The 9,814-nt window shown below is 49.1% G+C and overlaps 3 protein-coding genes across 3 annotated transcripts; all 3 read right to left on the reverse strand.

Annotated features, from left to right (window-relative positions):
- Positions 1–1,832: 1,832 nt before the first annotated feature.
- Positions 1,833–2,198, reverse strand: LOC126041100 (keratin-associated protein 5-4-like). The gene has a single exon (XM_049806372.1). It carries the CDS (start codon positions 2,196–2,198, stop codon positions 1,833–1,835), a length of 366 nt encoding a protein of 121 aa, XP_049662329.1.
- Positions 2,199–5,629: 3,431 nt separating this feature from the next.
- On the reverse strand, positions 5,630–6,013 carry LOC126041099 (sericin-1-like). The gene has a single exon (XM_049806371.1). It carries the CDS (start codon positions 6,011–6,013, stop codon positions 5,630–5,632), a length of 384 nt encoding a protein of 127 aa, XP_049662328.1.
- A 3,564-nt stretch (positions 6,014–9,577) lies between these two features.
- LOC126041225 (late cornified envelope protein 5A-like) lies at positions 9,578–9,814 on the reverse strand. The gene has a single exon (XM_049806600.1). The coding sequence runs from the start codon at positions 9,812–9,814 to the stop codon at positions 9,578–9,580; it is 237 nt and encodes a 78-aa protein (XP_049662557.1).

The raw sequence follows: 9,814 nt of genomic DNA on the forward strand, positions 1-9,814 counted from the left end.
TTAACCTGCACAGAGCTGCACAAAGAAATGCCACCAACAGTGACTGGCCAGAGGATGAGGAAACATGTCTGCTTTCCTTGGCCATGCTCAGTTAGAACATTGCTCCCAATAAATAAACCAATAAAACAAGGAGGTTTTAATAGCAAGGGGGGGATGGTAGAAACCCTGAGTTTCACTGGAAAAAAATATTACAGATAGTTTCCAGGCCTGTGATATTTATATCCCCATCTGCAAGTGTTTGGAAAGTCAGGGGAAGACATGTAATTTCTGACAAGGATTCGCTTTATGATCACTTTACTACATGGATGAATGTTTTCTGCAGTAGTTTATTCCTCTCAAGCTAATGAGTGCAGGATCCAGTCCTCCAGCTGTTACCTGTCTGAATGGGTTAATATATCAGCCATCTTAACTGTGATGTTTATGCATTGTAAATATCCAAAAGGATTTTTTTGGGGGCTTATTTTTCTTCTTCTATGGTTATAATACCATAAAAAAGCAATAAAAACTGTGCAACACAATGCCTGCCTGATTTTCATGAGCCGCCTGGTGATCACAAGTAGCCTTCTTGGATAGGAGGTTGCTCAAAGCTGCGTAAAAAAAGCTGTCATGGTGGGGAAGCCCCAAGGGGATGTGGCAGGAATGCAAAGCTCTGGGGGCCTGGGGGCACCAAGGATACCCACAACTGGTGCTACACCCTGGGTATAGGGCCCAGGTTGGACATGCTGCGGAATGGTGTCGGGGTTTAAGCCCAGCTGGCAACTAAGCACCATGCAGCTGCTCGCTCAGTCCCCCCACCCAGTGAGATGGGGGACAGAATTGAATAAAAAGTAAAACTCATGGGTTGAGATAAAGCCAGTTTAATATGACAGAAAGGAAGAAAATAATAATAATGGTAAGAATAAAAATAATAATAAAAATGACCATAATAATAGTAAAAGGATGGGAATATACAAACCAAGTGATGCACAATGCAATTTCTCACCACTCACCAACCGATCCTCAGTCAGTTCCTGAGCAGCGATCTGCCCCCCCCCCAGGCCAACTCACCCCAGTTTATATACTGGGCATGACGTCACAAGGTATGGAATATCCCTTTGGCCAGTTTGGGCCAGCTGTCCTGGCTGTGTCCCCTCCCCACTTCTGTGCTCCTACAGCCTTCTTGCTGATTGGGCATGAGAAGCTGAGAAATTCTTGTCTTGGTATAAACACTACTTAGCAACCACTAAAAACACCCGCGTGTTATCAACGTTATTCTCATACTAAATCCAAACCATAACACTATACCAGCTACTACGAGGAAAATTAACTCTATCCCAGCCAAACAAAGGACAGATGGGGAGATATTTTTGTGCTTTCCCCATCACCTGGTACCCAGCGATCCCAGCTGGTGGAGGAGAGTAGAGCTGGTGAGCACTCAGGGGTGATCCACACTGACTGTGGCCAGTCACTGGACCATCAAGAGAGTTCAGAGAGAAACCAGATCTGCACAAATGGCACAATCATGTTTGTTAATCCAGCTGTGCCCCTATAGTGTGCATGGAAAGTAAGGACGAGGAGTTTAAGGAAATGCCAACACAAGAGAGGTCTTGAGAACTTAATGCTTTATTGTCTCATGGGCCCCTCGTGGAGGCAAAGCACAGCCTGGTGCATCCGGCGGAGGCAGCAGGGAACCACAAGGGATGCCCCTTCCCCAGGGAGTGATGGTCTTGGAGGGCAGAGGAGAGGGTTTGCAGCCAGGCAGCTCCCGGGGATTGCAAAGCTTTGGGAAGGCCGGAGGGAGCTAGTCCATGTGTGGCCTTTGCTGCTGGAGCCAGGGTGTGCGGGACACCCCATCACTTCAGCTTCTGCGAGGGCAGCTGGTGGACCTGCTGCTGCTGCTGCTGCTGCTGGCACTGGACCTGTGGCTTCCCATGGCAGCTGGAGCCACTGCTGCTGTGGCAGCTGCCACTGCTGCCAGAGCTGTGACAGCCACCGCTGCCACCGGAGCTGTGGCAGCCACCACTGCCTCCGGAGCTGTGACAGCCACCGCTGCCTCCAGAGCTGTGACAACCACCGCTGCCTCCAGAGCTGTGACAGCCACCACTGCCTCCGGAGCTGTGACAGCCACCGCTGCCTCCGGAGCTGTGACAGCCACCGCTGCTCTGGTGGGTGTAGCGCTCCTGCCTGTGGCACTGGTCCTTGTCCTGGCGGGAGCACATTGTTGTATGTCGGAGTGACCTGGGGGAAAACGGAGCTGTCTGGGGCTGCTGCATGTCCCACCTCCCCGACTGCCCCACCAACCTCATCCTGGGGCCCCTGTGCCTGCCCCGTTTGCAATCCCACCCCCAGCACTGCTGTGCAGGATCCTGGAAGACCCCCCAGGTCTGGTGCAGTGCCCTGCATTCACTGAGCGAGAATTTCATCAGCTGGGTGTAGCAGCATGGCTTGTCCCAGCCACGAGTCAGGTCTTCGCCTCCCTCCATGCATCCCGCCACCCTGCAAGCATCCCCACACCCCAGCAGCAGGGTTTGCATTAAACCTGTGCTCTGCATCCCTTGCTGGGAAATGAGTCCCCAAAGAAGGAAAATCCATCCATGCTGCCAGACTTACCTGAGCTTGAGAGGAAAACAAGAGGAGGGAATGAAGATCCCTGGGACAGGAGCAGTTTTATAGAGATCTCAGATCCATTTCCCCGGAAATGAGACAGCTCTCTGTCATAGCAATCTATTAATTTAATACCCAATCCCCATCAAACCGCCCTCTGTTTACATTGCTTGCCTGACTCATTTGTGATGGGTATAATTTCTTTTTTATCTGTTTCCTGTGCCACATAAGTATCTAATTGCCAGCCTCACCTGCCCTTAATAGAAAAACCTGTGGGTGCCTGGGTTTCCAAAGGCTTGTCTGTTTGGGATTTGTTTTGTTAAATTAAATCCAGGCATAATTATAGCCCCATCTCATGAGACTCTGCTCTCAGAGTCTAATCCCTGCTATTGAGCCAGCACCAGATAAAGTCAGTAATAATCCAGGTAAAAAGGAATGGAAAGTTGTTCTCTCTTCTCCCTTAGATCCTCAGTCCAAAAGAGCCACTGTGGCCGTGGGGACAGTTTGGGGCAAGGACAAAGTCTTCCTGGGCTTCAGCAGGGGTTTTCTAGTTCCCCTCCTTGATGTAAAGGGGTTGAATTCCCCCCAAAAGGCACCTGAGCAACCAGAAGACAGTCTTTGGGACTGCTGAAAACCTTGCAAACCCTGCTGTGTTCACATAAATCTGAGGAAGGTCCCTGGGTGCTTTGTTGACAAAGACTAGCTATTTTCATACTCTTAATGACAAAGATCAGGAAATGAAGACTGAGGAATTAAAAGACCCATCTGGTGCTGCCTGCTTCATTGGGTCCGTCTTCTGGAGCAAAGCCGGAGCTCTGGAGATGGCCCTTCTGCACAGCCCTGTCCTGGTTGAAAAGCTGCCCAGCACTTCATCAACCTGCAAAGTATATTGATCTCTAAAAGCCATAGCTCCTTATTTACATGATAAAGGCAAGAAAATGTCTGAGACATAGAAGATAACATTGGGAGCCATGCAAACAGACTGAAGATCCACCTTGTTGCCAAAGAGAAATGTTTTGGCAGCTCTCCGAGGGAGGAGGGGATGGCACTGGGGCTTGGACTGTTTGAGCTGAAAGCCAATGTCATTCCCAAGACACATGTCAACTAGTGCTATTTTGTTATGCTTAGCACGGCTACTAGCACTGAAAATTAGCTCCTTCCTGCTTCTCTGGGAAGCTGTTGGGTGGCTCCTGTCCGGCTCCTGTCTGGCTTCAAACCCATTGGCAGGGGGTTGAGCTGGCCCCAGCGTCCCTGTGTCCTGCACGTGGCCCAGCTTGAGCAGAAGGGGATGTGGTGACAAGGGGATGAAACCTCCCCTGAGGTTGCAGGTGTCCCCAGGACACGAACAGCTCACGCTGCTGACATCTGGAATTTTGGGTACTTGAACTGTCCATCATAAGCCTCCCACCTGGTGGCGATGGCTGTTTGTCTTATCTGAGGGGTCAGCAATAGAGAGAATTGCAAAGCTGTCCTCTGGCCTTGCAGACCTGTAGCTCACCCAGCACGAAATGCAGCTGGCATTTACGGTGCTGACTGCTACTGTTGTCATAAAATTTCATCTAGAAACTGGTGGCTGCAATTGTAATTAGCAGAGGAACTGGGCAGACACCCACTTAGAGCTGTGTGTGCTCCAGGTAAAATCCATGTGGCTGTTGGAGCAAGTGTGTGCATGCATAGAAGGGGCTGGCTCCTGTGCAGGCTGAGCTCAATATCAATAGGGCTTCTTGCTATTGCTATATGCATCCCTCCCACCACCCAAAATAATAACCAGTGACTACAGTCTCAAGGACAAATGCATTTCTGTGCATGAGTCTTGTGCAATCTGTTTTTGTCTTTTCTGGAGGATAGTAGGAGTCGTGTTTTGCCCAGGTCAGGGGTGATGTTCTGCACAGGAGAGTTTAATGCTGATTTGCTTTTCAGGTGATGATCTCATTTATTCAATGAGAAAGGACATATGAGCATTTTCAGTGTAAACAACTGTGTATCAAGTTTCATAATGGCTGGTGTTTTTCTTGCAGTCCCTAGCCTCTCAGATGTGTTAGTTCAGCTTTCAGTTAAAAGCAGAAAGCACATCAAAACAAAAGCAGAGAAGCCTCTGTCCTTTTTTATTGTGGTTACGGGAAAACCAAAAATCTTTAAACAGTCAAAAACGTAAGAGGCAAAGGAAAGGAACATCAAAACATATAACTAGTAACCACTTCTAGGGTTTTCTTGGGATGAGTGGGGTTGGCAGCAGGGCATGGTTGCACTGCCTGGCTCCCCTCACTCAGCCTTTGCACAGGGTTGTAACACATATGGGCCAGGCTGCTTCCAGTTCCCAGTGGCAAAACCCCTTCCCTGCTTGCTTCCCTGCTTGCTTCCCTGCTTTGTTCCAGCAGCACCTCTGCCAGGTCCTGCCTGCTCAGTGAGATGGATTTGGCTTCTCTCTCTGCTAGACTCTCTTCCCTTGACTCTGCATCCCTTAGTCCAGATCATAAAGGCAGATACCTGTTGAGTTCATCTGCCGTCGGCACATACACAACAAGCTACAGAAAACATAAGAAGTGAAGACTTCACTGAGTTCAGTTGCACTGTTTTATGCAGCAATATCATTCTCCCTAAAATGCAATGCTAAACGGTCTCCTTGTGCACTTGTGCTGAAGGGCTGGGTGGTTTCTCAGGGGTGACTTCCCTTGGTTAAGATATATGACCTGCTAGTAACTGTATACACTCTATATTCCTCTACACTCAGCTGCACCCCTATAGTGTGCATGGAAAGTAAGGACGAGGAGTTTAAGGAAATGCCAACACAAGAGAGGTCTTGAGAACTTAATGCTTTATTGTCTCATGGGCCCCTCGTGGAGGCAAAGCACAGCCTGGTGCATCCGGCGGAGGCAGCAGGGAACCACAAGGGATGCCCCTTCCCCAGGGAGTGATGGTCTTGGAGGGCAGAGGAGAGGGTTTGCAGCCAGGCAGCTCCCGGGGATTGCAAAGCTTTGGGGAGGCCGGAGGGAGCTAGTCCATGTGTGGCCTTTGCTGCTGGAGCCAGGGTGTGCGGGACACCCCATCACTTCAGCTTCTGCGAGGGCAGCTGGTGGACCTGCTGCTGCTGCTGCTGCTGCTGGCACTGGACCTGTGGCTTCCCATGGCAGCTGGAGCCACTGCTGCTGTGGCAGCTGCCACTGCTGCCAGAGCTGTGACAGCCACCGCTGCCACCGGAGCTGTGGCAGCCACCACTGCCTCCGGAGCTGTGACAGCCACCGCTGCCTCCAGAGCTGTGGCAGCCACTGCCACTGCCGGAGCTGTGACAGCTGCTGCCACTGCCAGAGCTGTGACAGCCACCGCCACCACTGCTGTGACAGCCACCACCGCTCCCGTGGCAGCCTCTACTGCTCTGGAGGGTGTAGTGCTCCTGCCTGTGGCACTGGTCCTTGTCCTGGCGAGAGCACATCGTGGTGTTTTAGGGTAACCTGGGGGAAAGCGGAGCTGTTAGGTGCTTTCTTCTCCTGCTTCTACTCTTCCAGGGAAGAGAAATCTGGATGTACATTTATCCAGTCTTAGACAGATCCCTCAATCGTCTTTAAAACTTGCACCAGCTTCTTATACTACCTGTGGGATTGTCCCACCAAATCCATAGCCAAAGACACTGGGAGCATCCAGAGCAGCTGGGAGGGCTGACCACAACTGGCTTTCCAAAGTGGAGCCATCTTGCTCCCGGAGGGAGGAGAGCAACACCTCAGAGCCTCCCTCCAAGTCCAAATCTCTCTGTTGTCTTTCAGCTTCCCCTGCACTCCCTCCTCAACCCACCTTCCTTCTCACAAGCACCCACAGATCAAGACCCAACCCAGTACAAGGCATGGGGCTCAGCCCTCTCCAAACTCATCTGCGTCCCAGAGAGTTTCGAATGCTGCGCTGAACCCCAAAGCCCCGCAGCATCGCCGCTCTTACCTGAGATGCTTGTGCAGCAAAGGGGCAAGGAGGGAATGAGGCTTTCCAGGACAGGAGTGCTTTTATACCCTCTCTGTGCACCCCATCTGGAAATGAAGCACCTCCCTATTTCAGAGGTCTGCCTGTTCGTTTAATTTGTCGATGGCTTTTTTTTTTTAACTCCCCACTCTTCAGGTTGCTTGCGTAACTCACCTCATCCGTGCTGGGTATTGCCTCTTGTTATCAGTCATCTCTCCTGTGCCACAAAAATATTTAATTGCCAGCTCTACCTGTGCTTAGCTCCAATGGGGGAGTAGTGTGGGTGGCCCTGGTTTCCACAGCTTTGCCAATTTGTTTTTGGTGTTGATCACAGCTGGGGAAAACTTTGCGTTTGGTGGGGGGGAATTATGTCATATACCTAAATCACACCATCCTTTTAAAATGTCTTGAGATGCTCTAGTCCTGAAAATGCGCATAAACCCAGAGACGTGCCTATAAGTACCAATAATGCCAATGGCATGGTAGACAACCCTTCCTTAGCAGCAATTTGACTGGTACCACTGTTGGCTCATTTCTCTTGAAACCAGCTGAAATGTGGTGAAGTGGTGAAGAGACAGAAAAGGCACCCCCTATAAAATGTTTTTGTTGGTCAATAGTTTCCTGCTGTTGTGAGAAGGACCAAAAGCTGTTGGGATTCTTGGGATTCTTATTTTTATAAGGGGGAAGACCTGCTCTAGGTAGTGATCCAGGATTAGAGAGGTACATAATTATGTGGTTAACTTTCAGTCTGTGAGTAATGCTGGAGCAGCAGCACTGGTGGTTTTTTTCCGGATTGTGAGTGGCTTTGGTGCTGTGACATGGAGGAGAAGGGCTCCCATGGGTGCTGCCTTCAGTGACGCATGATGGCCTGGGGTGGCTGCCACATTGTGGGGAGCTGGCAGACCCTGGGGACTTACTTCAAACTTGTAGGAACATCCTTTTTGGAGCACTTTTCCCAGCTCCCCAGTTAGCTTATAATTGGCTAATAAACCTGAGTGTTATTCGGAGAGATGCACAGACCCACACAAGCCTTCAGGCCAGGACAGGTACCATGTTTGCAGTGAGACCTAATCGCAAGCAATAATTTGAGATTCTCCCTGTACCTTTCCTGTACCTTTGCTGCATGGGCTGAGAAGTGCTTAGGACCATGGATCTCGTTTTGTCCTTTTCTGCCACTATTTGTGGAAGACATTTCAGTGATTAAACAGGCAGCAAATAAAAGACTAAAATCAGTATTGCTAGCTGAAATGGGGAACTGCTATGATTTTGTCTGTGCAAAAGTGCTTGGAAAACATTGGCTGAAAGATATTTCACTTGCCCACAGACATGCTTGAGCATTTGGTATTTTTGGTCCACCTCTCCTGCCTTTTATTTTTCTTTCTCCATGTTGATTAAGTTTTTGTGCTATTCCCAGATGCTGGCCACAGTGAGATGGAGGCTTAGCCCAATCCCACATTTATGTTGCTGTTTGAGAGACCTGGCATCCTTTGGGAAGTGGCTGAAAAACTAAATAAGCTGCTGAGGTGCCTCTCAGCCTCTTGTGAGCTCCTCGTTTGAACGCAGGTGTCCAAACTTCGATAAGGCACTGCAACTCCTGAGCAGTTCCTGCAACCCGAAAAATATCTGACACGTTTGCTGTTACTGAAATATGGAGGATTTTTTTGAAATGCAGGTGGACAGGGCAAGGTTAATGAATCAGGTGTGCAACCTAAATGATTCTTTTGTATTGCTTAATTGCTGTTATGAACTAGAACAGTGTCAGGGCAAACTGTACCCAGGTTTGATCACTTCTGTTTAATTGTGTTTTGTTCTGTCATCAGAAGAAATATGGTAAATACTCTCTGTGAAAAAAAGACTCAAAGTAATTTTTGGCTCTCAACATTGTGCTGTATTCAGTTCCTCATGTTTTAATTGTTCTGAGTTTGTTACAGATCAGCAGCACCCAGCCAGCAGTCCTGGGCACTTACAGATTTTGTGGCTGTACACTTTAACATGGCTTGAAAATGGGGTTTGCAATGGAAGCTTAAGGCACATGCCAGCCTCACACAACCAGCCTTTTCAAATGATTCCTACACCAAAAGCAGGCAGCCTGTTTAGGGAATTAGCTGCTGTCTGCGCCCTTTTCGGCAACGCCAGATATTTCTGATCATCATGACACACTCGACAATAATCTTATCAGGGCAATGTCCATTTCATGAATGACAATAGCAGACCAATAAATTACACAATTTGTTTTAATTACAAGCCAAGAAGAAATTTTTCAGTTCATTGTGTAATGCTAGCATCTTGCAACGTCCCTGCCTCGACCCAGAGCTTTTGAGGTGCTGGACGGAGGGTTTCTAGAAAGGCTTGCTGGGGGGTTTGTCACAAACATGTGGAGATACCTGCCCCAAGGATGGCACCTTGGGGCCAGATGGCAAAAGAAGGGGTTTCTGACCCATCATAGGTGCCTTTGCCTATAGGACCTTTTCTGGCCCATAGTTGTGCCCATAGCTGGCCCTGAGAGCTTGTGCAATGTAGCATGTGGAGTCTTGGTAGGGGGTTTTGGGTCTCCAGCTCTGTGGGAAGGTGGCATGGAGGGGAGCTGCCTGCACTGCAGAGGCCTGAGATGGCCTCCTAAAATGTCAGCATTTAAAAATCTTTATTCTTTCTCTTTTGCTTTGGAGTTCATAGGGGAGAGTGTGGCAGTGCTTACCTCTATTGCCTGTGTCTGGGCAGTGTAACTTCAGGGCTATTAAACAAGCACAAGGTGTCTTGTATTGTGATATGAAATACAAGGTGAAAGAAAAATCATGAACACAAAACTCTTACAAACACTGAATTGTAATGGCTCATATGTAGTCACACACTGATACAGAGAAAACAGTGCCAGCGTGAACGTGGACAGTTTATTTTAGCACCCACAGATAAGTTCATCAGAGGTACAGGACTCACCAGGGGAGGGAGAGGAGACATTTTCTTTGAAGATTGAAAGGATCCATGCAAAGCTTTCTGAACTCTGCACAAGATCAAGGACATGCGTGTGTATAACATGTGGATAATATTCTGATCACTTCATTTTTGAGGAAACTTGATGAATTTGCTGCTGGCAATCCTGTGGCTTTCCATGGCAGGATCCCCCACTGCTCCCATGGCATCCAGATCCCCCACTGCTTCTGTGGCATATGGATCCACTGCTGCTCCTGTGGCAACCGGATCCACCACTGCTCCCATGGCATTCTTCACTGCCGTGGCATGAGGATTGTTCTTGCTGGTGGCACTGGTCTTTGTCCTGGTGGGAGCACAT

Source organism: Accipiter gentilis, chromosome 7 (genome assembly GCF_929443795.1).
Source record: "Accipiter gentilis chromosome 7, bAccGen1.1, whole genome shotgun sequence".
In the NCBI taxonomy this organism is placed as follows: Eukaryota; Metazoa; Chordata; class Aves; order Accipitriformes; family Accipitridae; genus Astur; species Astur gentilis.

What these genes read in the sequence shown, in the direction of transcription:
- LOC126041099 (XM_049806371.1), bottom strand. Translation starts at nt 6,013, where the DNA reads ATGTGCTCTCGCCAGGACAAGGACCAGTGCCACAGGCAGGAGCACTAC.
- LOC126041225 (XM_049806600.1), bottom strand. Translation starts at nt 9,814, where the DNA reads ATGTGCTCCCACCAGGACAAAGACCAGTGCCACCAGCAAGAACAATCC.
- LOC126041100 (XM_049806372.1), bottom strand. Translation starts at nt 2,198, where the DNA reads ATGTGCTCCCGCCAGGACAAGGACCAGTGCCACAGGCAGGAGCGCTAC.